This window comes from Chionomys nivalis, chromosome 8 (genome assembly GCF_950005125.1).
Source record: "Chionomys nivalis chromosome 8, mChiNiv1.1, whole genome shotgun sequence".
NCBI lineage: Eukaryota > Metazoa > Chordata > Mammalia > Rodentia > Cricetidae > Chionomys > Chionomys nivalis.
Genome location: NC_080093.1, coordinates 44,257,883 through 44,284,968, shown reverse-complemented (window position 1 = coordinate 44,284,968; position 27,086 = coordinate 44,257,883). Strand labels below are relative to the sequence as shown.

The 27,086-nt window shown below is 40.3% G+C and overlaps 2 protein-coding genes across 3 annotated transcripts in view; both read left to right on the top strand.

Annotated features, from left to right (window-relative positions):
• Positions 1-1,608: 1,608 nt before the first annotated feature.
• Positions 1,609-27,040, top strand: LOC130880278 (glycine N-acyltransferase-like protein). Its single transcript, XM_057779237.1, has 6 exons — positions 1,609-1,721; positions 14,969-15,064; positions 20,347-20,454; positions 22,913-23,039; positions 23,851-24,025; positions 26,523-27,040. The coding sequence occupies exons 2-6, from the start codon at positions 14,987-14,989 to the stop codon at positions 26,923-26,925; spliced, it is 891 nt and encodes a 296-aa protein (XP_057635220.1). The 5' UTR covers positions 1,609-1,721; positions 14,969-14,986; the 3' UTR covers positions 26,926-27,040.
• The window catches only part of LOC130880277 (glycine N-acyltransferase), a 43,888-nt gene continuing 18,456 nt past the window's right edge, over positions 1,655-27,086 (top strand). The window contains exon 1 of one of the 2 annotated variants that reach the window (XM_057779236.1): positions 1,655-1,721. The gene's annotated coding sequence lies outside the window, so the exon portion shown is untranslated. Of the gene's footprint in view, positions 1,722-23,935; positions 24,026-27,086 lie in introns of those variants that run through there. The other variant, XM_057779235.1, reaches the window with a different exon arrangement.

The following is a 27,086-nucleotide window of genomic DNA, read 5'->3' as shown; positions in this document are numbered from 1 at the left end:
TGAATTTACAAAGTTGTTCTACACACACACACACACACACACACACACACACATTGTGTATACCTCTTCACAACGATGCTAATGATAATAATATAATATATAATATATTCGGTTTCACTCACAAGGAGGTAGAGACTAGACGTTGAGTACATTGCTAAGCGAAAGGATGAAACGGCACAACCACGCTGGAAATCTGGCCCCAAATCAATGGCGGGGAGGTCCTGGGTCCTACGGTAGAAGCTGCCATTGCTATTTCCTAAACAGTCAAACTTCCTTCCAAGTATTTATGTCTATGCCCCTAGACACAGTGGATATTAATCAATGCAGAGACACATACTGAGAATAAAACAGAGTTCTCAGACCTAAGTGGGGCATCTTTATCAACACTCCTATCAAGTTCTGGAGAGTAACCTAGAGGTTTGGGAATAACCTGTAATGTGTCGAAGGTTCTGTGGGACAGCTCTAAAGGAGATAACCCATATCTAGCACTGAGCTTTTCATTTGATTGATAGTCAATAGCGTCTGGGGTCGCTCCTTTCCCTTTTATATATGTACGTATAATATACAAAATCCGGGCCGGCACAGAAAATAGAGTCTATTTCCTGTTTCATAGTCACTTTTCAAGCAGCCAGTACAACATCTCAGCGTCCTCTGATTTCTACAAAGACAGCATAAAATTTATGCCATAAACGCATGCATCCCTTGGCATTGACTCTCAATGGTCAAAAGTGTAAGACTCAGACCAGCAGGGGGCGAAGAAGCTTTAGGGACAGCTAAAGAAGGCTCGCAGGCCAGGATGAGGCAATAGCAGGCGGACTGAAGAGGACTTGAGGCTGTGCGCGTGTGAATGCGCGAGTGCGCGAGTGTGGGTGTGCCAGTGCGTGAGCGGGCCCGAGGAAGACGAGCTCCAAGCTAGGGCTGCGGACTAGGCTGGGGCAACGCTCAAAACAGACAGAAGGACGGAAGGACAGGCAGGCAGAGACTGCAAAATAGGGGCGCTGCTGGGGAGGGGCGACTCCTTCGGGAAGGCACTGAGCCGAGCCGCAGGGAGGGGGAGCTGTGCCGCCGCGGTCGCCGCGCTCCGCACGGAGAGAGGGCGGAGGGCGTGACCGTGCGGCGCGATCCACGCGGACGCCCGCGGAGCCCGAGGCGCAACTGGTGCGAGGCGGGTGCAGCGCCGCTCAGGCCGCGCGCCCCCGGGTGGCTTTGCAAGGAGGGGCAGCGAGGGCGCAGGGCCGGGCCTTTGCATGAAGCCGCTGGACCCTTCGGAGCAGCGGCGGCAGCAGCGGCGGAGCCCGGCGGAGCGCGGTCGGAGGCAGGCGGCCCCGGGGTCCGCGTCTCGGGGCCTGCGCGGCTGCGGACTCCCCCATGGGCCGCTGCTGAGGCTGCCCGCGGCGGCGGGGCGCAGGGCGGGGGGCGCGGTCCAGGCCTGGAGGCGGCGGCGCCGGAGGAAGCGCAGGAGGCCGGGTCCGGGAGACGGGCAGCGGCGCGCCACAGCCCCGGGCTCGCCATGCTCCTGGCCTCGGCCGTGGTGGTGTGGGAATGGCTGAACGAGCACGGCCGCTGGCGTCCCTACAGCCCCGCCGTGAGCCACCACATCGAGGCGGTGGTGCGCTCGGGTCCCCGCGCCGGGGGCAGCGTGGTACTGGGCCAGGTGGACAGTCGGCTCGCGCCCTACATCATCGACCTGCAGTCCATGAACCAGTTCCGTCAAGACACGGGTGAGCCGCCCACAGCCCTTGTCTATCCCGGGAGCTACCGCCCTCGTGGTCGTGCGTTGTGGGCAGTTTCTCTTACTGGTGTCAGGGATCGGTGTTGAAGGCAGGTGCTTCCCTTCCCTAGATTCTCTCAGGATCCCATGACCACCTCCAAATAAATGTCCTTCCAAGTAGTTTAAAGTGTCTTGATTAAGCAAACTCAGCTACAGCTTAACAGCAGGAGACCCCTTTAAACCCCCTTTCAGTACCTGGCTGCTCTAGGACTTTGCAGCCGCCCCCCCCCCCCCCCAAGCAGTGCTTCCTTAGCAAGCAAAAACATTGCTGGAGCCCCTTGGCTGCTCACGCCTTGGCTGACCCTGCTTTGTCTCAAGCACCCTTGGGGCTACTACACTTTCCCTTTTTAACCTTACTGTCTCTGGCCCTCCTCTGTGGACCCAACTTTCCCAGTGTCTACTCCTGGGTGTAAGACTTGGGGAGACAGAATAATCCCCCGACTCTAATTGTAGCCTAGTATGTGGAAGTGTGGGAGTGTTCCTAGGAAGAGAGAATGAAGTCAGGGGTTCCGGGGCTGGAACATCTTGGATGTGGTGGCATCCACAGATGCCTCTGCTTGTATACTCCAAGCGCTGAAGCAACAGGCCAGAGCAGAAGCAGAGAGGATGGGGGACTGGGCTCTGGAAAGCCTAGCAGGGAAGCTGCTCCCTTTGTTCCCAGAGCAGGAAACAGACAACAGAGTAAACAATAAGGAAGGAATGGAAGCAGCCTAAGTGGAAACAAGAGGAATGGATAATGAAAATGTGGTGCATATATACAGTGGAATTTTATTCAGCTGTAAAGGAAAATGAAATCCTGTAACTTTAGGGGAAAAATGAATTAATATGGGAATTAGCAAAAACCAAAATCCACGTTTAGTCAGAACGCACGTGAGTCTCTCATATTTCAGATTCCAGTTTATAAAGTATGTCTGTATGTATATAAGTTGGGGTGAATGTGATTGTAGGCTCTGAAATCAGAAAAGAGCACGAGAAGGGAAAGGAGTGTTGAGGAAGCAGGGGTCAGCACGAGCGACGTGAGTGTGGAAGGGAGGGTTTGTATAAGGGTACAAGGAGGGGTGAGAGGTCAAGGGGCATAAGAGACAGGGGAAGAGAGCCAAGATAAATTTTATGTGGAAATGGTGCAATGAAACCTAGTTCTGTGTGTCAATTATTAATTAAAAATAAAAGTACAAAAATTGAGAAGTATGTACAAATATGCCTCTCATGTAGTTTTTCTTTAATAATAGTAAGACTTTGGAAGCATCCTAAATTTCCAAAACAGAATGGTTGAATAAACCATGGAATTTCTGTGACATAATTCTTTGATGCAAGCGTTAAAGTGAAGTCTAAAAATGTTTCTTTTCCCTTTCCCCTTCTTTCCCCTTCCTGATCCCCTACCCTCCTCCCTTTGAAACACAGTTTCAAAGTTCTCAGATACCCCAATACCCAGATTTCTTGCTAGTTCAATGGCTTCACTCAAGGGATGTTACATCAAATTTTGAACCCAGAGGCACTGAGTTCAAGGTTTTTGTGCTTCAGTGGAATTTGTATAATGTTGATAGTACTGTGTAAGAGTAAAATTAGAAAGTGATCCAAACTTTGCTCTGTTAAGGACCACAAGGCATGTGAAATTTCTGTGTAGCCTTTGGTTTCTGGATTTTGCCTGACTCTACAAACATGAGCTGTGTTCAAAACACTGACCAGCAAAACATTGGCTAAAGTTGCTTAGCTAAGACTTTACATTTGAGAGATGTTTGCTGGTAGAGTGCTTGTCGTGTAATTAAGAGGACCTAACCTATCTGATCGCCAGCACCCAGTTAAACTTGGGGCACAAGCTATACATGTTTGTTATCCCAGTACTGGGAAGAGGAGATAGGAGGCGCTCTGGGGCTTTGCTCCCTCCCCAGCCAGTCTGACCAAATTGGAAAGTTCCACATACAAAAAATAAGGTAGAGGGTCATTGAGGAAGACATCTAACATTGATCTCTGGCTTTCATATGCATACACACAGTCATGAGCACTCCCTCATATGCAGAGGGACACACACACACACACACCTAGTTATATTTAAGTAACAATGATCACCTTCAGCTATGCTGAGAAAAAACAAAATGTATTTACCTGAAGCCAATAAAAACTACAATGATAAGAGAAGTTCAGACAAGGAAAATGACCTGATCTCTGAGAAAAGGGATAGATTATTCTGTTTTGTGAAAATGCATACGCACACACACACACACATATACACTTATATATGCATACATATACACACATTCGCATATATCCATACATATAAGTAAATATATTGTGGTAAAGTCTGCATAACACTTTTAATTACTGTAAGTGTGCACTGTAGTAGTGTTAAATATATTGACTGTATTTTTCAACTATCCCCATTATCTATACCCCAATCTATATCATTATTCTCCAACGTGAACTCTGTACCTACTGAAGAATAACTTTTAACTTCCTCAGCTCTTGGTAACCTCCATTCTACCTTCTGTGCCTGGGGATTTGCCTACACTACACGGATGTCCTAAGTGAGATCATATGATATTTCTCACCTGTGTCTAGCTTATTTCATTTAATACAGTGTATTCAGATTCATCCATATCATAGCACATATCAAACTTTATACCTTTATGGCCAAATAATATTCTGTTGCATGTTTATACCCACACATCCCCTAGTTCCTGGTCTGCTGGCTTCAGTTTCTGAATGACAGTGGGATTTCTGGGAGCAGAAAGTTGTCCACTCTTTTGGAAAAAAGCCCCAAATGTATATTACTAACTTCCCAGTTACAGAGAGGATTCTGGAACAAGGACCACCCAGAGGGAGGGGCCTGATCTCATACTGTTTTGAGTTTGGTACACATGTTCTAAGAACTTCCGCTCAAAAGCTTCCCAGAAACTGAATCAAAGCACCCCTTAATTCACGTACTCTGAGGGCAAGCTGTATTTCCGGCTGACGTCTGTGGAGACTGGAAGAGGAGACAGCATTGTAGGTGAGGACAAGGAGAAGTGGACACTGGAGGACTTGCCATCTCCTTTTGACTCGTTACTGAAGGGGACACATCACAATATTCCTGTTGAATGTGGATAGAAATTGTTAGAGCTCGCTGGTGGTGAGATGTATGTCTGGGGAGAAATATACAGAGTAGTTTGCTGGTATCTGTGAGAAATGCTTGATTGAACGGAGGCAGGGCTTATTATGAATTGGAAAATACAAAGAAACTGAAAGCTTGTTATTTGTAGTTCTGTGACAGAAAATGTAATTGAGGCTGGGAGGAAGTGTGCTAATTCAGGAGGTGTTATCAGTTGAGATATATATGTGTGTATGCAGACACACACACACACACATATATATATATATACATATATTAATGTGGGTATATGCAAATATTATTTTGTAACATACTAAAGTAGTCAGATTTCTTTGGGCTACTACTATCCAAATAAGTGAATCTCCCTGTTTAAAATCACTTTGAAAAATATGCTAACACTTAGAAAATGTGAATTACTTATTCAAAACCATAAAAACATATGTATTTTAAAATCCTCATTATAATGCAACTAACTGTATTATTAAGGACTTTTAATTTAAAAATATTTTTATGTCATATATATGAACGTACATAAAGGGTGATGTGTCTGTATTTGTATAGTTTTTCATAAATAATTTTCTTTATGGATTTTTTGGGGGGACAAATTCCAAATGTTGAAATGGTTTCGTAAGGAGTTTACAAATACCATTTTTAAGAGGACTTTGCCCATGGCCAGCACTGGCAGCTCACCAATGAGTGCCTGTTCTCTCTCTCCCTGTACTAGCCGAATCACATGTTTCTGTTGCAGGGTGCGGATGCACACGTACAGAAGCTGGTTCCAAATGTACCCAGCAATACTCACTATTATTCCTGCTGTGCTCTGGCATCAGACTCCAATTTGCTTCTTATTTGCATTAAACTTCTGAGGTGCTTCTACTTGAACGCCGGATTGGCCTCTTGGAATATCTCTCTTCTACTATCGTGTGTCTTTCTGGGACTTGGAAAAGATGCTGTCTGCTAAAAATCCCCATTCTTTTCAGTAGCTGGCTTTCAGTAGCTACTTTGTCTTAGACTCTTGGGGCTGCTCAAACCAAATTTCATAAGAGAGCAAGCTCATAGACAGCAGCAGCTTCACTTTTGACAGTTCTGGATGCTGGGAGGTCCAAGTCCAAAAAACCTGCAGTGATGCCAGGAAGCAACCTGTTTTCCGATTCAGGCATGGTGTTCTTGTAGTGTGTCCTTGAGGCCTAGTTCCAAAGTCTCACCTTTCAGTATATAAAGAGTGACTGTTAGAATTTCAACACATGGATAGAGGGAGGTTATAAATATTCATGTTGAATGAAGAATGAATCCTTACACCAGGTGAAATGAGAAAACTTGGAATAATATAAATACTTCATAATTTTTTTATTTGATAGACTTTGGCAGTTGTCAACTAAATAAAAATTATGTTTCGTGATTGTTCTTCTTTTTGTATTCATGATTTATAAGTAGTATTTCTGGAGACCAAAGTTAATAACATTCAATAGTAAGAGAAGTACTATCCTGTGTTTTAATAGGTCTGTCCAGTTACTAAACTCGAAATGTTGACACGTATTACAAAATTTCACAGTCTGATTACTACACTGTTAGCTCATGATAGTAATGGAAATATTTATAGAGCACTACAGTGTTCCTGGTTCTGTTCTCATACACTATAGATATTAACTCATTAAATTACTATACAAATATAGAGGTCAGGTACTATGATTATCTCTTATCCATGAGGAACATGGAGTAAAGAGAAGATGCACACACACACACACACACACACACACACACACACACGTGTAATTGTGCAGTCATCCAGCTGTCATTTTGTTAAACCTAGATCTCCACTCAGATGACCTAGAATTTTCTCTTAGGAACTGTACTATTCTGACAGGCTGTCAATTTTTATCTGACAATGTGGTGGGCATTTTGGATGAGAACAATAAATAATTTGAGCATATATCCCAGAGGAGTCCCCATGAGGGAAGGGCAACTGTATTCTATTTTCACAAGGCTTGAGTATCCACATTCCTGACTTCAGGCCCCATAGTAACTCAACTTTTAACAATAACTTCTCTTTCAAGATGTCATCCAGATGCCGTTCTCTAAATCATTTGTCAGAGAAGTCACTGTCTCCTTCATAACTGGATTTGAATCCAGTGAGGACTATTAGTTTGTCCACAGGATAGAAGTGCCTGTCCCCCACCTGGCTTACCTGTAGGAAGTGGCTTCTGTTTCTTTCCCCTATCAGGGATCTGTGCTTCTGTAGTGGTGTTCTGCGTGCATCTAATCAGTGATCATCCATCTTCATCTCTGACTGTGAATTTCCAAAGCTCTTCTTTTCTTGAGTAATTTTTCTTCTTATTCCATCATTTTCCTGCTTATATGGAGCCACCTGACCTAGAAACTTAAAGTAAGGCATTGAAGGTAGTGTTACAATAATAAAATGAAGAAAAATCAGGGGTGCTACAACATAGTTTTATGATAAAGAGATGTTCCAGGGAACACTCTGTGTGGAAAAGAGAGACCACAGATAAGGTTAATAGACCTGAACTTGGTGGCTAAAAGAAGAACCACTTAGAAAGGGTGCAGATGTATCTCTGCTACAGAACTCACATACAAAGCCCTGGGCTCTGTCACCGAAGCACTGAAGAAGAGTACAGAACTAAGTGAATCCTCCGAAGCCTTCCTTTGCTCCAGTGGTTCTGATTGAGACTGTTTTTATGTCAGGGTGTGTTGTATGAGAGCAGAGTAAAAAAATAAACAGAAATTTCTACATAGAGAGCTCAAGGGTAAGTTAAAAGCCTGTCATTGCCCATCCATAATTGATGAACAAACATAGGTAAGGGATCACACATGGAAGATTCATTAGTCCAAGCATTTCTCAACATCTTAAAGCAATAAGATCAAAAGACAAGTGAGATCTTTGGTCATTTGAGCCAATAAGAGCAAACTCATCCAAGCACTGTTTATGCAGATGTAGTATGGATAGGAGTGGGCTGCGTCCCGCCACCCAGCTAGCTTATAGCCGAAATAATTACACAGAAACTATTCATTTAAACACTGCCTGGCCCATAAGCTCTAGCCTCTTATTAGCTAACTCTCACATCTTGCTTTAACCCATATCTAGTAATCTGTGTATCACCACGGGGTCATGGCTTACCAGGAAAGATTTAGCATGTCTGACCTGGTTGCTGGCTCCATGGAGGTTCTCTCTGACCCTGCTTTCTTCCTCCCAGAATTCAGTTCTGTCTTTCCTGCCTACCTAAGTTTCTGCCCTATAAAAAGGCCAAGGCAGTTTCTTTATTCAACTAATGAAAGCAACACATAGAACGACCTCCTACACCATGCAGATATATATTGTCTTAGATCATCTAAAGAACCAGTGTTTCAAAGGGTCAAACAAAAGAATGGAAATCCCTGAACCTAGTTACCAGAGAGCTAGAAGTCAGAGTAAACAGAAGGAGCCAGCTGGAACTAGTTCCTAAACACTGATAAGTAAGTTCATGGACACCCGAAATAGGCCAAGGGCCACTTAAAATTGCCAAGAAAGTGGAAGGAACAGAGAGGAAATGATCTAGGATAAAGGTGGCTTTGTCTTGAAAGATGGAGTTGTGCAAACTGTACACCAAAGTCTAGCTGCTATTCAAGTTCAACAAGATGGATTTTCCTTAGTTCCTTACAAGATACCCAGTGGTTCCATGGGGGCATGGTCACTAGTGTGCTTTCTAACAGCCTGCTCTGCTCAATGGTTGTTATGCAGGCTTCTTTAAGGTCTTTACAGATCTACAACTAACCATCTCCTTGTGAAGTCCTGCTGCTCAGGACATGTGATATGGTCATTGGTCACAGGCTTTGTTTCATCATTTCACTCTGTACTAGGATTCCATTATTTGATCATTTCAGTTTTATACAGTGGGTCAAGATGCAGAAAGGCCACTTTATATTAGATCATACACAGTGTGTACATCAGACCCTTAGGTTTCTTTCAAGAGGGGACAAGATTCAGGAAGATACTAGAATTGGGGGAAAGGAAGTTAAATAGTTTTCAAATACTACTTTGTAATTAGAGCAAATAATAATAATAACCTTTTAAGATAATAGAAAAGGTTCTATGCCAAAGGCTATTTCAAAATAGAAAGAGGCTGGTGATGGAATGGTTCAGTTGGTAAAGCTGATTGCCAATGAGCTGGGTTACTTGAGTTGGAACTTACATGGTAGAAGAAGAAAATTGACTCCTATATGTTGTATGACTTGCATATGTGTACCATGGCATGCAAACCCCAACATCCTAATTAGTGAATTGATTAAATGATTACATGTATAGCACTAGCAGCTGACAATTTGTCACAGGAATCTAGCCTGATACAACCATGTTCTGCTGAAGCACTTTCTACATGGCTGCTTCTTCCTTTCTTATGCTGGAGACTGGAACACACAGGGAAGGCATTTAGGAAGAGGGAAATGGACATGAAGTAGGAGGGAACACAAGCAAGAACTCAAAAGAGGTAGACAAATCTTCTTGGTCCTTGCTGACTCTGGCTTCTTCAGTAATTTTTCATATATATATATATATATATATATATATATATATATATATATACACACACACACACACACACACACACAATTTGCTGCCTTGTGAATTGAATTGAGCTTTAAAAAAAGTGTGATGTTTCAGTTTTACCTTCAGATATTTCTTATTGGGGTTAGGGAGATGGCTGAGTTGGTTAAGAACTTGCTCCAGAAACATGACATCTTCATGTCAGAAGCCAGGCACAACACGCATGTGCCTATAATCCTACTGCAGGAAATGAAGAAACAGGAAGACCACTGGAGCTTATAGCTAAATTTATAACCTTCTTATAGATCTTAATCAAAATAAAAAATGTTAAGGTCTGAGAGCTGGAGAAACAGATCCGTGGATAAAGTGCTTATAATGCAAGCATGAGGACCAGAGTTCCGGTCCCCAGGATTTGCAAAATAGACCGTGTAATCCTAGCATGGGAAGATGAGGGGAGGAGACAAGAGAAACCCAGGAAGTTCACAGGCTAGCCTGGCAGGTGCAGCAGGAAGAAGCAAGAAACTCTGCCTCAAGCAAAGTTGTCCTCTGGTCTCCACAGACACTTGTGCTTGTATTCACACACAAATACAAACACAAATGTGAGTGTGAACACACACATACACATTATACACACATGTGTACTCATACACATATGAAAAGAAAGGAAATAAAATTGAGAAAAGTTGCCAGAGATATTCAACATCAGTCTCTGCTCCCCATAGGAACACACACACACACAATTTTCTGTGGTCCACTCTAATTATAAAACTCATGGAATGAAGAGACTTTCAAAATAGTTTTGTTCAACCTCAAAAAGTTGACTCCTTAGAAAAACAACCATTAAGCATTCATTCATGATTTATTATGAAAAGGGCTGAAAGGACGGACGTGGCAGATATTTGGGTTCTTATGCTAGTCACAGGTAAACTTATAATGAGGCCTTAGGAACCTAAATAAGAAGGTGAACCCAAAGAAAAACATATAAGCATCCTCCTGAATATTAACCTTCATCAGGCGATGAAAGGAGACAGAGGCAGAGACCCACACTGGAGCACCAGACTGAATTCTCAAGGTCCAAATCAGGAGCAGAAGGAGAGAGAGCACGAGCAAGGAATTCAGGACTGCCAGGGGTGCACCCACACACTGAGACAATGGGGATGTTCTATCAGGAACTCACCAAGGCCAGCTGACCTGGGTCTGAAAAAGTATGGGATAAAACCGGACTCACTGAACATAGCGGACAATGAGGACTACTGAGAACTCATGAACAATGGCAATGGGTTTTTGATCCTACTGCACCTACTGGCTTTGTGGGAGCCTAGGCAGTTTGGATGCTCACCTTACTATACCTGAATGGAGGTGGGTGGTCCTTGGACTTCCCACAGGGCAGGGAACCCTAATTGCTCTTAGGACTGACGAGGGAGGGGGACTTGATCGGGGGAGGGGGAGGGAAACGGGAGGCGATAGCGGGGAGGAGGCAGAAATCTTTAATAAATTAATTAATTAAAATAAAAAATAATGAGGCCTTAGCATTTTTTTTTAACTGAAGATGAAATAATTCAAGGTTTAGGTAAGGAGAGAAGAATTGTTATGTACAGAATTATTGAAAAACAGGTTGCAGGAGGTTGAGACTATTGAAATAGAAATTCAGCAGACCTATGATCTGCAAACATCGGAGAGGGGAGAAGGGGTGTTCTCCTTTGCGGTGGAGAAAGCCAGCCTATGGAGAGTCCTCATGGCGAAGGGGAGACATCTGTGTGGGAGTGTTGGCTCAGGCTGAGAGTGGGCCAAAGTTCAGTCAGGTGATGAGGGCAAACAACTGAAGCTGGGTCAAGTTGGCTAACACAAACCTTGTTCTTTCAGGTCCACGAGAATGAACAGTTTAGTTGTTTTTGACAAAGGAATAAGCAGAACCATACAGAACTTTGTACAGGGACCTGGAACGGGCAGCAGTGTCTGCTATGGATCAGAGAACATTTCACCTGAGTTCAGTTTATTTTGTGGAAGCTGTTAGGGGGAAAGGATGCTGTATACTGAGCAAGGAAAAGTAGAGACATTTGATCTGTTTAGTTAATAATTATTTTCTGATTGATTTATGAGTTCTGCTCATTGTTTTTGAAGCAAAAATGGGGATTTGGAGGGTCTGTATTTATCTCTGTCCTGGGTGAACAAGGAGGGCGCATGCAGGACCCACATGAGATGGGGAGGATGGTCCTTCTAGTGGGCTGTTCACCTAATACAAATTGGGTTGGGAAGATTTCTTCTTTTTCTTTTTTGTTTTTCAGTTTTTTATTAGCTAATTAATTAATTAACTAATTTTACATCCAGAATGCAGCCTCCCGTCACGCCTCTCTTCCCATTTCTTACCTCCGCCACTCCCCCATTCCCCCATAGTCCCTGGATCCCTCCTAATCTATACTAGGAGGATTTCTTTAACCGGTGTTTGTGCTAAGTCAGTGTTTGGGTAAAATCCAGCATTGCCAATCTCTTGGAAAACTGATCTTCTGAAATATATGTTGGCCTTAACCTTTGCTGCCTTGGTAATGAACCCTGCATGATTTTCTGTGAGGAGCTAAGGCTTCAGAATACTGCATCCGTGGTTCCTGCTATGGCTACAAAGACAAGTGTTGATTATTTTAGAGAAGAATCAGTGAGACACTCACATTATACAATGATCATAGAAGATTGTTCATTCACTTTGGAAAAAAGATAAGCAGATACTTAAAAAGCCAAATGCGTGGCATATAGTTCTGGAAATAAAAACATTCTCATGAATGTGTACATTTACTGGCATAATAATTTTATGAATAACTGTATATAAACCATAACAGACCAAGTGTCCATAAGAGTAAAGGATAAAAATTCTGATTCATGCATTATGAAATATTATCTACTGATTAAAAATAATAAATGTACTGCTGAGATATAAAAAAAATGTATTTGACTATTAAAAGAAACCAGTGTCAAAATATATTTTAATGTATTATATATGGAAAAATACAACATAATTCTGATATAGATTTAGTATATAAATTTGTACTAAATAATTCCATTTAATTTACAGTTTTGTTGAAGGACAATTAGAGAGTCAGAAAACTACTGGTGATTTCTTGGATACAAGAGTCAGATAAAGAAATTGTTGGATTTATGAGTGTGTGGAAATGGTATGAATTATTGTTATAGTGCTAGTTAAACAAATGTAGTCATTTATCAAAACTCTTAAAATTATTAATTTAAACTTGGTGAGTTTTTTTTTTTTCAAGACAGGGTTTCTCTGTAGCTTTGGAGTCTGTCCTGGAACTAGTTATTGTAGACCAGGCTGGCCTCAAACTCACAGATATCCTCCTGCCTCTGCCTCCCGAGTGCTGGGATTAGAGGCGTGTGCTACTACCACCTGGCTAGTTTTATCATACTTAAATTAAAAATAAATGAGTCGAGCCAGAGAGATAGCTCAGCAGTTAAGATTACTTAGTGCTCTTCCAGAAGACCTGGGTTCAATTCCCAGCACCTACATAGCAGCTCACAACTCTCTGTAACTCCTATTCTGGGGGGCCCAACACCAACACCCATTGCAAAATCCCGATATACATAAAATAAAAGTAAATTAATTTAAAAATTGAATCAAAGTTAAAGAATATCTATTATCTATCTATCTGTCCTTCTGTCTGTCTATTTATCTATCTGTCCACCCACCCATCTACCTATTAATTTGTTTATCCCTATGTAAAATTCTTCTAACACAATGTCAACTCTGATAATACTGTACTATAACATCATTACAATCCACATGGAAGCGCTCAGAAGAAACACCTTCACCTTTTGCTTTTCTTTTTTGTTGTCAATATTGAGAAATGGTGTGCTTCACCTACATATTAAGGTATGTTGACAAATAAGGGGCAAGCATAGAGCTAGGTGCTTTGCAGTAGACTTAAAGGCTACTAATTTATCATGACCTCATTTACCAAGTGCTAGTGACACAGATAACCCATCCATCTGAATCCTTTCAGTTTGTTTCAAATTTACAAGTGTTTGTATAGAAGAAAAGTCACTCAATGGACTTATCAGTGTATGTATCTCAGTGGTAGAGTACTTGCTTAGGATGCTTAAGGACCTAGGTGTAATCCCCAATATTTTTAAAGTTTGAAAAATGAAGTTTGTGATCATTTTACAGAGATACCCATCCCTTCTTCAATTTAGTGAAAACCTTTTTAAAAACTTTATTTATTATGTATCCAACATTCCTTCCAAGTATGGTTGCATGCTAGAAGAGGGCATCAGATCTCATTATAGATGGCTGTGAGCCACCATGTGGTTGCTGGGAACTGAACTCAGAACCTCTGGAAGAGCAGTCAGTGCTCTTAACTTCTGAGCCATCTCTCCAGCCCCAGTGAAAACTTTAGTATAGGAGGAACCCATGAAACAGTAGGAATATACCTTAAATCATGAACTAGAATGGCCCATTATGTCTGCATGTATTCTAACTCTTCTCATTCTATGGCCTTTCTTTTTGAATTTTTTGAAAATTAACTATGTGAGTACTATATTTATATAATTTTTCCTTTCTCTCCCTCTCCTTCCTCCCTGTGCTCCTCCCTGACTCTCTAAATTCATGAACATTTACTCTTCCATTATGGTTACATGTATACACACACACACACACACACACACACACACACACACAACTTGCCGAGTTTATTTAGTGCTGTGCATTTCTGTTTAGGGTTGACCTCTTGGGATCAGATAACCTATCAGGAGGCTCGTTACTGGGAAGACTGACTCCTCTCAGCAGCCATTGATCATCTGTAGATCTTCAGCTAGGGGAGGAGCCTTGTGGGAATTCCCCTGTCTACACTGGCATGTCAATTGACGTTGTCATTTTTTTGGTCTTATTTTGGTAACCATACTGTTGAGATTTCTGAGGTATAGTTTCGCTGTCATATATTGTCTTAGTCAGTGTTCTATTACTGTGATGAGACACCATAACCTCAGCAACTCTTATTTATTTATTTATCTATTTATTTTTTATGTATACAACATTCTGCCTCCATGTATGCCCGCACGCCAGAAGAGGGCACCGGATCTCATTACAGATGGTGTGAGCCACCATGTGGTTGCTGGGAATTGAACTCAGGACCTCTGGAAGAGCAGCCAGTGCTCTTAACCACTGAGCCATCTCTCCAGCCCCTCAGCAACTCTTATAAAGGAAAACATTTAATTGGGTCCTGCCTACAGTTTCAGAGATTTAGTTCGTTGTAATCAGATTGGGGAGCATGGTGGTATACAGGCAGACATGGTGCTGGAGAAGGAGCTGAGATTTCTACAACCTGATGCACAGACCACAGCAAGAGGAAGAGAAAGCCATTGGGTCTAGTTTAGGCTTCCAAAACCCCAAAGCCCACCTCCAGTGGCACACTTCCTCCAAAAAGGCTACACCTCCCGCCCTAAGTAGTGCCACTCCCTAATGACTAAGCATTCAAATATGTACACGTACAGTAGCCTTTCTTCTTCAAACCACCACATATATAGAAGACACCATCTCACAGCAGATGTCTTTGGCATTTCTTAATCTCTTCTTTAGGATAAGGTAGCTGCCAAGATGCTCCATTTGCGAAGCTCACAGATGCTGCAGATGTTGGAGAAGTCCTTAAGGAAACACCTTCCCGAGTCCTTAAAGGTGAATGTGGAATGTCCTTGTGGAAAATGGACTATCAAGTGTCTAGGAACAAGGTGGTAACGAGAAGGAACATTTACTGAGCTATGTTCTGGGTTAGGTATTTACTTTGTGGCCAACATTTAGTTGCTATCACCCTGCGGCAAGGGAGGCATACTGTATACATTTAACCGAAGAAGAAATAAAAGCTCTGTTAGATCACACCACAATTAGTGGCAATGTGATCTAGGTGATCTTTGCTGACTCAGGGACATTCCTTGTGCTCACATAGGAATTGTTTTATATTACACAGGCTGTTTCCCAGAGTTGCAAGTTGACAAAGCCGGTGATGTTAACGTTTAATATTTTTCTAACTGATGACATCTGAGAAGAGGTTAAGCCATATGACACTTTCTCAAAACTAATAATTATTCAATTCTTGTTTCACCAGCTTCCTAAGAACTGCATGTAATTTTGCATGAGCAAGAAATTATATTTTAGAAATGTATCCATAACTTTGTGTATTATAGCTTTCCCCATAATTATTTATGCATATTACAAATGGATAGAATGTTTCTAAGAATAAGGAATATCTTTGTATTACAGCAAAGATGTTGATTTATCCAGAGAATTTATACTCATAGAAATAAAGGCTCAGTATGAGGGAAATGCTGGTAGAACTAAAAGGAAAATAAACCCACATGTTGTGGGAGGCCACTTTTTTGTTTCCAGCTGCCCAGATTCTTGAAATAACCACCCAGAAACTGTATTAATTAAATCACTGCTTGACCTATTAGTGCTAGCTTCTTATTGGCTAACTTTTACATATTAATTTAACCCATTTCTATTAATCTGCGTATGGCCACATGGCTATGGTTTACCAGCATGGTCCTGTCCTGTGTCTGTCTCTGGTGGGGCTAGATGACTTCTCCTGACTCTGCCTCCCTTCTCCCGGCATTCAGTTCAGTCTTCTCTGCCTAGCTCAATTCTATTCTATCACAGGCCAAAATAGCTTCTTTATTCATTAACCAATAAAAGCAACACATATACAGAAGGACTTCCCACATCATCTCCCTTTTTCTGTTTAAATAAAAAGGAAGGTTTTAACTTTAACATAGTAAAATTACATATAACAAAATAGGTATTAAGCAAGAATTACAGGTACAATATTTATATTTACTTTATCTTTTATCATAACTAAGGATAACTATAATTATAACTATCTATTCTTCAACTCCATCAAAGACTCCAGAAGGATATGATATTGCCTACGTAAACAGGAAGTACATTGTAAGCAACTTCCAAAACTTTATAATTCACAGAGACATCTTGCTATCTCAAAATTCTTCTGTACTGTTCCATCTTCAGCCTACAATGGAGGTACAGCAACAACCAATGTGTTATTTAATGGGAAACACATAGAACTTCTTTTACTAAAACCATACAAATTATCTCAATTACTTGGCTTATTTCCAGCCCAGAAACTATAAAAATTATAACAAATAAACCCTCTAGCAAGCAGAGTAAACTGTAAAAGAAAAATAATACACATTTGAACAGAAAAAAATGTATCTGAGTGAGAAATAAAAGTATAGAAAATCAATCATCCATTTATAATCGGGTTCTTAGAAACATTGTTGATAATATTATAACCAAACTGACCTAGAATAGAGAAGATAAATATTCCCCAAATGAAGAACGATATATGAGATATCTTCAAAAATCTAAAGGGCATCATAAACATAACAAGGATGTTCTATAATTGAAAATATGCTCATAGATTTCAGATATGCTGTTATTATGTGACAAATACAAGGTAACAAAGTTTTCTTAAGAACACACAATTAATAGCCAGGCAACCTTTTAATCCCGGCACTCAGCGGGGGGCGGGGAGGGAGGCAAAGGCAGGCAAATCTCTGTGATTTCAAGGCCAGCCTGATCTACAGGAGCTAGGTCCAGGACATGCTTCAAAACTACAGAGAAGCCCTGTCTCAAAAAAAAAAAAAAAAACAAAGAAAAAGAATATACAATCTTAAATAGTCCTGCACACACAGATACATATGAAAACATTCTGACAAAGGAAATGCCTTATCTAGATAACATACATAAAAAATAAATAATACTAACCACACACAACATTAGTCAGCATACAACAGAGGAGGGACTATGTCTAAATTTATTTTATAAGATCAGAGTTATTATGGTAACACAACCAAAATTATATACCAATAGAAAGCTAGAGAACTATATTCATCATTAACATAAACACAAAAGTCCTCAAAAATACTACCAAGACATCAAGATGTATTTAAGCAATAGGTGTGACTCCATGCTTAATCAGTACAAATCATCATACCAATACACTACTGAATAAAACTCATAAGATCCTTCTTAGTTTCTTTTCTGAGACAGACTCTCACAATGTAGCCCAAACTGCCTGCATCTAACAAATGATTCATGTTGGCCTCAAATTCATGACTATCCTCTGCGTTAGTCTCTAAAATGCTGAAATTACTGGTGTGAACCACCATGACCAACTTTTTTGTGTGTTTTAAGACAAGAACTTGATAAGTAGTCCAAACTGCCCTTTAACTTATCATCACCCTGCCTAAACCCCTTGATTACCTACATTACAGTTGTGCACCACCACACTTAGCTTGACCTGTATTAATAGGTAGAGAGAAAATGTGAGACAAAATATAGTAGTCTTGATAAATATGAAACTCAGAAAACTAGGAAAAAAGAGAATTTGTTCAATTTGACAAAAAAGCATGTAGGTGTGACGCACAATTAAGATCTTTCTATTTAGCAAAGAAATGGAATATTTTGCTTAAGATGGATTACTTAAGCAATGATAGTCATTCTCCCTGATCCTATTTAATGAAACATCGGTGACCTAACCAGTATATAATTCAATAAAAATAAATTAAAGCAGTACATATGGAGGTGGTTGGGGGAGGTAAAATGTAGTGTGTTCTCAGAGGACATGATCACCTAAAGAGTCCACAAAACAATCTTCTGGACTTAAGTTTAATAAGGCTAAAGGATTCGAGATCAATATACAAGTAGAACAACTCAATTCTATTTGTACACATTAGCAATTAATTAATGATGGGAATAAAAAACTTAAAATAGTTACCATTTACAATAGCACAAAACAAAACAAAATCCCCACCAAATGCCAAGTTCCCACAGCAGTAGATAGAGACTCTCATTGGTATATCTGTATTCTTCTGGGCAGCAGGAACATAATGTATTTAGTACAATTATTATACTGATTGTGAGGATGAGAAACATGAACAGTATAATATTCTGTTAACTTTCCCAGATGCTCTGACAATACGTATCATTCGTAGACTGATACAATATGTCATTCGTAGACTAAACCACATGAGATTTCTATAATTCTAAGTCACTGCTTTTGATGAACAGGGAAGGTATCATCAAAATGGCAGAGTCCATGGTTCAGGTTTAAAATACTTTATCCAAAAAATTCATTGGGCAGTTAAATAATACCGCAGCACAACTATACCTGACGGGGATGGCAGGAGTCATAATGCCAGCACAGCTGTTTGACAAGGATCCAGTAAGGCTGAGCCACATGATGGCTTCCATGCCACCTTAGCTTTTCCTTTCCACCATTGCATACATGAGAGACTTTTAGTATTTGTACAGTTTGGGAATATTGGATTGATGGAAAATTTCTGATGAATCATTCATGCCTTCTCCCTGGAATGCTATTTCCAAGCTTCCCTGAGAGTCCAGAACATAGTATTCCCCCCATTTTAGAGAGATACCCTTATCTACTTGAAGATCTTCTTTATGCCTTGGAGATTGTGACACACATAAAGAAGCCAGAGGTCTCTTTATGAGGCTATGAGATATTTTTGAAACATCTGTCCCTGTACTTACCCAGGAACAAGATAATAAAAACAAAGTAAACTTTAAAAGGTCAACAAGAATCGGTGGGCTAGAGGAGTTGGCCACAGTTCAGACTGCAAGTCTCTTCCCACTATACCCTCAAGCAATTACGTATAGTAACAAAGTTAGACTAGCTGAAGCTACCTCTGTCCTACACAGAGACTTATACTGATGGACAAAAAAATGATGTAGAAAGATGATCACAGTATTCTATAAAGATAAAATATAAATATTACATTATACCAAAATTTGAATAATAACTGCAGCAACTTGGGCCTAAGGATGTTTCTTGGGCACTGTGACCATTAAGAGTTAATAACGCACTGCTTGGAACATGGCAGCGTGCCTGGAATGGCTTGAAGATTGTTTTGGTCAAATGTCTTTGTAGTCAAGGAAGTAAGCAGCCTGAGAAAAACTTGTCATATGCCTCTAAATTTCTAGAAACTGGGTTATGAAGTTAATGAGTAAAAATAATAACTCTGTTTATCAATTATGCCAAAACTTGAGGGAAAATGATTGGAAATGATAACCCTATTCTGTCATAGTTTACTAATAATGACTAAAAGATGAGCAAAGAAGTGAAAAACTTATGCAAAAACAAAAATGATATGGTCTATGTTTTGGAACAACATGAATGTATCCCTACTTACTAAATTCTGTATAAATAAAGAAGCACTCTGACTGCTAGACAGTCGGGTTGCAAGATTCTCCTGACTCCCACGGCCTGGTTGACTCCCTCCCTCACCAACCCTTTACATTCTCTGCTGGGACTGTCCACTATCGGGGATGGATCCTGGTTATACCAGGTGTTGGTGTGCTTGCACACAAAGTGAGTAGAGTCAATAAGTCAATAGTTTTGTAGGCATTCTTGATCAATATTCACTGAAGTCACAGTAAAAGAAAGATGTGTGTATTGTAGCTACAGAGTCTCTCTCTAAACAGTGATTATTGAATAGTTTATCACATGTCAAATGTAATTCATCCCAAATACTAACAATTAGACAGTTATTAAACATTAATATGTACATTTCTGATTTTGACATGGAAGTATGTCTTTGTACAGTATATGTGAAATTCATATGCATTAGGAAATTTCATTGTTTACAAGGTTGTATGGGCATATGTTTATATGGCAGAAAACAGAAATGTATAGGACAAAATTCTGTGATGTGAGACTGAGTGATTACTAATCTACTGTATCTGCATATTTACCTATTATAATAGTTTCATGATTTTTGTTTAAAAATCTATTTACTTGAATATTGGGCTAGATATTGTGTAATTTACACACACTAATTTTATAGAGATCAGCATTATTCTGGCAATGAAAGGCTTTTACTGTCTCTGTGTAATGAGCTGACTGTTTAGCATGTTGAAATATTTAGGTTTATGGGACTGTCTTCCACATGAATCAGGGAAACCCATTCAAGCTCAAGGCTCTGGTGGACAAGTGGCCTGATTTTAACACAGTGATTGTCCGTCCTCAGGAGCAGGTGAGTTACATCAAAAAGATTATACTCCGGTTAAGTGAAGTGACTCACTGTCATTGGAGGCTGGCTTAGCACGTACAAACCAGCAGTTGTGGTTCATCAAAACACCACATGGCATGTCAGTGGATGAGAAAAAAATTGACAGAATCTATTACTCTTTTTTGACAAAACTTCTTAACAGTCTATGTGTAGGAGGAAAGGACCTCACTACAAAATGGAACTGTCATTTGATCCTGTAATCTCTCTTCTGGGTACAATATAGAAATATTATAAAATCAGTACAGCAAGTATCTACACTGCCATATTTATAGCAGAATTATTTGTAAATAACCCTAGAACCCACAGAAAGATTAATGGGAAAGTGATATCTGTACGAAATTAAATATTATTAGCAGAAAAATAATGTTATCCTATTGTCTTCTAAAATAGAGATTAACATGGAAGACATTGTGGTAAGTGAAATTGGTGATCACAGAAAAGCAATATCTCATCTACATGTGAATTAAAATAATTTTCTATGTATTTAAAAATTTTCTAAATATCTGAACAAAACTGAAACCCATGTAGCTGATGGTGGTGAGCAAGGAGCTACATGCCTAAGGCATCAAACAAGTAGATCTGTAGGCTAAACAAGTCCAAAGATCTAATGTGCAGCATGAAGTTTTATGCTATTTATTGCTAAATTAGTTAAGTTCTTGCTACTATTTCCAAAGAAAGAATAGCAATTATGTGAGACAACAGACCTGCTAATTGGCTTCAGGATATTCAATGTTATTATTATTATTGACGAGGATGGTGGTGAAGATGTGTTTCATAATATCACATGTACCTTCTTACATACACAAGAGCATCTCTTTTTTTAAAAAAACTCAACAAACAACATACACTATAAACTAAATTTTAATTTACTTAAAATATAAAAATAATATTTGGTTTTCAAATATATTGATAAAATAGATTGTCAGTTGCAGTTTTGTCTTGCTGCAGGGGCATTTCTGTGCAATATTTTCTGGCTAGCCTGCCCTAGTTGAGTATTCAGTACTTCCCTTTATCTTCAAAAAATCCCAGCTGTCATTTGTTTACTTTGAGAAGAGCTTTTTGAACAACTTGCATGATGATTTTGCCAGAAATACACAATTTTTGAAGAATGGTGCTTTGTGCTTTACAGTTTAAAGACATCATGTTTTATTCTTGTATGACTTTATCATGCATATATAAAAATTCAAATACAAGTTCATCTTGCCAATTTCAATATTGTTGTGCCAAAAATATATCTATTAGCTGGAGAGATGGTTTGTTATGCAAGTATAAGGACCTGGATTCAGATCTGTAGCAGCCCCATAAAGCTCTATATAGATCAATGCGTGTGTGTAATCCCAGCATTTTACAGAGAGGTGGGGCTTGAGAGCCAGGAGAATTCCTGGAAGTTTGCTAAGCAGATGGCCTTGCCCTGGCATCAGCAAACAAGGTGAAGGTAGGCCTGGCCCTCAAAGATGACCTCTGACCTCCATGCACATCTCACATCCCTGTGCAAACACTCTGCATACAGAGAGAAGGAAAAGGCACATTCGTTTTGAGGCTGTTTGGAACAACAAGACTTATTCTTATAAGGCCTTTGACAGTATCGCTTTTTTTCTTTCTTTCTTTCTTTTTTTTTTTTTTTTTGAGTATTACTAAGTTAGGGGAGAATGCTTCATTAACCATCTTTAATTGATTTTAAATTGTAATGGTACCTACACATAAAATTTAATAAGGTTTAATAAAAACATTTTTATAAATAGAGTGAAGTTTTGGTCTTGGTTTCATGATGTTAATAATTAAGAAATGCTGCTGACATTTGAGAAAAACATCTCTGCTTGGGGTTGATAAATAAATTTGAGGAGGTTTTTTTGTGGTTTTTCTGAGACATGGTTTCTCAGTAGCTATGGAGCCTGTCCTGGAACTCGCTCTGTAGATCAGGTTGACCTTGAACTCACAGACATCCACCTGCCTCTGCCTCCCAAGTGCTGGTGTTATAGGAGTGTGCCCCTGCTGCCCAGCAATAAATGAGTTTGAAAATGCTAGAAAGGATGGGAAAAGATTTCCTGAACCCCAAACCCTGACTGAAGCTGGTGGCTGCTGAGGGAGGGGGAGCCACTTCTTTTGGGTCAGTGGCCGCTGGCAGGATGCCCGTGTTCTGGTGGGTCACCTCAAATCCATATACTTCTGGACAGTACTAACTGGACTCAATGATTAATTTTAAAACAATAAATAAAATTGGAGAGGCTATATATTGGGAAGGGTCTTGAGGAGTTGGAGGGAGTGGGGTCAATATGACTAAATGTGTTGTATATACATATGAAATTTTCAAATAATAAATTTAAAAAATAATAGGAAAAAGAGTAATGAAATTCTGAAAAATATTGAACTTACATAGATAGCATAATCAATTGTATTGATTCTATGTTGCCCAACCCACTAGGAGATGACAGATGACTTTGATCCCCATGTCAACACTTACCAGATCTATTCTAAAGATCCTAAGAACTGTTTGGAGTGCCTTGGCACACCAGAGGCCATCAACTGGAAACAACATCTGCAGGTTCAAAGTAAGAGGACCGGAGTTGCTTGCTGGCTGCTGGGACCTCCTGCATGAACATCCGTAGGATCACTCTCCACTCGGCACCTCACCCTGCAACTTTTTTTTTTTTCTACAAACTTCAGAATTTAAACCTAATGCATATTTCTTAGTCTAGCTTCCACAACCTCTATGGTGGAACCAGTTTCTAATATTACAGACTATGGTATTAATAGAAGAAGCAGCAAATGTGTAGCTCTTGGTGAACCTCATGTGTTTTGAAGACATATTTAGAAGCCCTCAGGACACTAGATGGGAGACAGAACTTTACCTCTGACCTTCTCTTCCCGGAACAAGCAGGACAGCTTACTGTGACATGGAGCTCTTGCTAGGTCATTCAGGTTTATGTCTAGTGTGGTTACAAATGTGCCCTCTGGAGTTAAAACCACAGAAAACTTCCCGGCTCTGCCTCCAAGTTGTGATTCGTGAGCACATTACTTTCTCATTATTCAGTGTCCTCATGTATAAAAATTCTGATACTGAAAGATCCTAAAACTTGAATCAATGAGAGGATCGAATGAAACATAAGCTTAATGCCTGAGCATGTAACATGCTTGAACAAGATTGACTATTATTTAAATATGCTTCTGTTCATAGAGACAGTAAGGATTTTTACTGTTCTGCTGGACATGAAAGAAAAAATTTCCAGGGAATAACTTAGGGATGGACACATAGGAATCATACTCGAGGCAAGGTTTTCTTACTAAATCTTGTGTACATCTTTGGACTGCTTTTTTGACCTAGACAGACAGTTATGTATTCTCTGTTTCACTCCCTTCTAGGTTCACAATCCAGCCTGAATGAAGCAATAATGGGCATTACAGCTGCTAAGCTGGTCAAAGTTAAGAGAACACAATGTATTCTTTACATGATGCCCCAGACAGCAAAGAAACTGGTTCCTTTCCTGATGGAGGATACAGAGAATTTACATCATAAATCTGGCAGACCCCGGGCCATGTGAGTTGGTTTGAAGATAATTCTGTTCCGCTCCGATCTCTCACTACCGCAGCTCCCTAACTTCTGTACAAGCCCATTTCCAAGATAATTGTTTTAAAAATGTAACAAGAACTGTGTGATATATCTCCTCAAATGCCACAGTTTTTTTAAAATTGTTTTCATGGCTTTTTTTTTTTGAAATCTGTGCATGTATATGTGTTGATGTGTTTGCATGTACAGGTGGCTGTAAAAGGAGAACCTCAGATGGTGTTTCCTTTGAGAGCCATCCATTTTCTGGTTTTGCTTGTTTGCTTTTTGAGACAGGATTTGACTGAGGAGGACAGGTTGTCTGACCAGCCCGGTCCCGGAATCCATCTGTCTCCTGCTTCCCAGAGCTATGATTGCAGACTTGTACTTCTCTACCCAGTTTTAAACAAACAAGGGATATAGGGATCAGACTGTCCTTCCAATATTCACATATTTCCTCTCTCTTTCTCTTTTGCTATGTTTCTCATAGTTTCGTTTTTATTTCCATTGACAATGCTTTTCAGAACACCCCATAAAAAGCCACTTATAATTGTTATGACTGTTTTTATTTCTGTTATTGTACTTTAATTAGCTGAAATCAGATTATTTTAAAAATTTCTACTTATGTGTTGCTAGAAGCCTGCCACAATATTTAGACTTTCACAGGGTAAGAATATTGAGTGAGTGAAATGTCTCAGTGGGCAAAGTCACTTGCTGCAAAGCTAATGACCTGAGTTAGATCCCTGGGACCCACATGGTGCAAGAAGAGAACCTACTCTCATAGGCTGTCCTCTGACCTCCACATGTGTGACCCAACAATATGAAAAACAATGCAAAAACAGTAAGAGTTCTTTTGTGTTGTTCAGTGTGAGGCAGAACAGTACCTGACTGTATAGAAAGTTCTGATTTTGGAAATGAAAATATAATCACATCTTTCCCCTTTTTTCATCCTGTGCCTCCCCTTCTCCTTCTCAAATTTATGGACTCTTTTTCTTTAACTGTTATTTTTACAATGTGTGTATAGGCACACACACATATAACATATTCAGTCTGTTTAGCATTACTTGTATGATTTCATGGCTGACCAATAGATTGGATAACCAATTAGGAGGTTCATCCTGGGGGAAGACTATTTCTCCTGCTCTCAGCATTTGTTAGTTTCCTGTAGTTCTTAGAGGTACAGCCTAGTGATGTATTTTTACCCTTCCATGTTAGCATGTCAATTTATGTTGGTCCTTAATAAATATATGCTTAATCAATGCATCTCACAGAAAAAATATTTTCTAGTTAAGAACGCTTAAGCAAATTATGATTTTCCCTCCATTGGTTTCCAAGGTAACACAGAGCAGCACTAAAACCTGGTGGGAACTTGATGTCCAGATGCTCAGTCCCATGGCCTTCTGGTTCAGGATGCCAGAAGAACTTTGCTCACACTCTAAAGGGCATTAGGAGCCAAAGAGCAGCTCCTCATCCAGAGTAGCACTGAGTCAGCTACTCAGGGGACAGTCAGGACAGGAGACATAATTTTAGAGTTCACAACAGGAAATAGTCTCTGATGGCGGAGTGGCTTGCTCACCATGAGGATGATGAAGGGCATGGTTGTGACCCGAGTCTGTATCTTCTGCTTATGCATCCTGAGAAGAGTTTTTATCTCATTGTAGGTGTCTTCACACTTTAGTAGACATAGGAGGAGACGTCTATATGCCATGCTGTTGACCGTTTGAACTTCTACTTTGCCATGCATCAATATGGCAGCCAAGGACTTTCAGATATCAGTGTTGAAGATTTCATGATATGGAGGCTTAGTCTATACAGTGTCTCCCATGCAAGCCTGAAGATTTGAGTTATGATCCCTAGAATGTTCATAAGAACCCAGATGTGATAGTGTGTCTGTTACCCTGGTGCTGATGTAATAGAGTCAAGAAGATAATGGAGAACCACTGGACAGTGATGATCTCCAGGTTAAGTGAGTGAGACTGAGCAAGACTGAGAAAATACACACACACACACACACACACACACACACGGTTCCACGATTCTATAGTTTTGCACTGCTGCTTTCTAGCATGTGCTTTTGAGTACTTATTCTTTATTTGTCCATTTTTCTTATCTATATGATGTCATCTGCTCTATTTCCTGTGGGAAGGTGGGTCACAGCAATGTTGAGAACAGTACTAAGTTCTTAGTGAAGAGTTAATTGTTTTGTTGCACAGTCCTGAATATTTGTAAGATGAAACCTCCTATCATCCTAATTTCTGTCTTCTGATAGAATGGCTGTTAACTCATCCCTTCTAAAGAGAGTAGCAGGGGAACGGAGGGGGGTTAAGTTAAGTTGGTTGCCTACTTAACTGCCACGGATGGCCAGACACTGCCCAGCTGATGCCTACCATCACTGCAATGCTCACACCTCACAGGAGACTTTTATGAGGAGGGACAAATATTTCTCTGTCCATAGAATTTAGGGCTGCACTTTTTCGTTTTTCTTCAACAGCAACCATGAAATGTTTAAACTCTCATCCCTGGATGTCACCCATGCTGCCTTGGTGGATAAATTCTGGCATTTTGGTGGCAATGAGAGGAGCCAGAGATTCATTGAGCGCTGTATCCAGACCTTTCCTAGCTCATGTCTCCTGGGACCTGAAGGGACCCCTGTCTCCTGGGCTCTGATGGACCAAACTGGAGAAATGCGAATGGCAGGCACTGTGCCTGATTACCGGGCACAAGGTCTCATCTCCCACATCATTCATACGCAGACTCTGGTTATGGATGAACGTGGCTACCCTGTGTATAATCACATGGACAGAGCCAACAAACTCATGCAGAAAATGAGCCATACTCTGCAGCACGTCCCTATGCCCTGTGACTGGAATCAGTGGAATTGTGTGCCTCTGTAACTCTGGTGCTGAACAAATGGCTGTGTTGGATAAGCAACAATAAAGCTGGAGGGGAGTGGTGCACATAGAGGAAATACAAACTGTAATGAACAATAAAGGAGTGGGCACTGGGCTCTGGGGAAGCAGTGTGAATGGGCAACAGTATGCCACAGCTCCCCCCT

Coding starts and splice junctions, on each gene's coding strand:
- LOC130880278 (XM_057779237.1), top strand. CDS start 14,987: ATGCTCCATTTGCGAAGCTCACAGATGCTGCAGATGTTGGAGAAGTCC. Junction 15,065..20,346: donor ACCTTCCCGAGTCCTTAAAG/GTGAATGTGGAA, acceptor TGAAATATTTAG/GTTTATGGGACTGTCTTCCA. Junction 24,026..26,522: donor TCTGGCAGACCCCGGGCCAT/GTGAGTTGGTTT, acceptor TTTCTTCAACAG/CAACCATGAAATGTTTAAAC.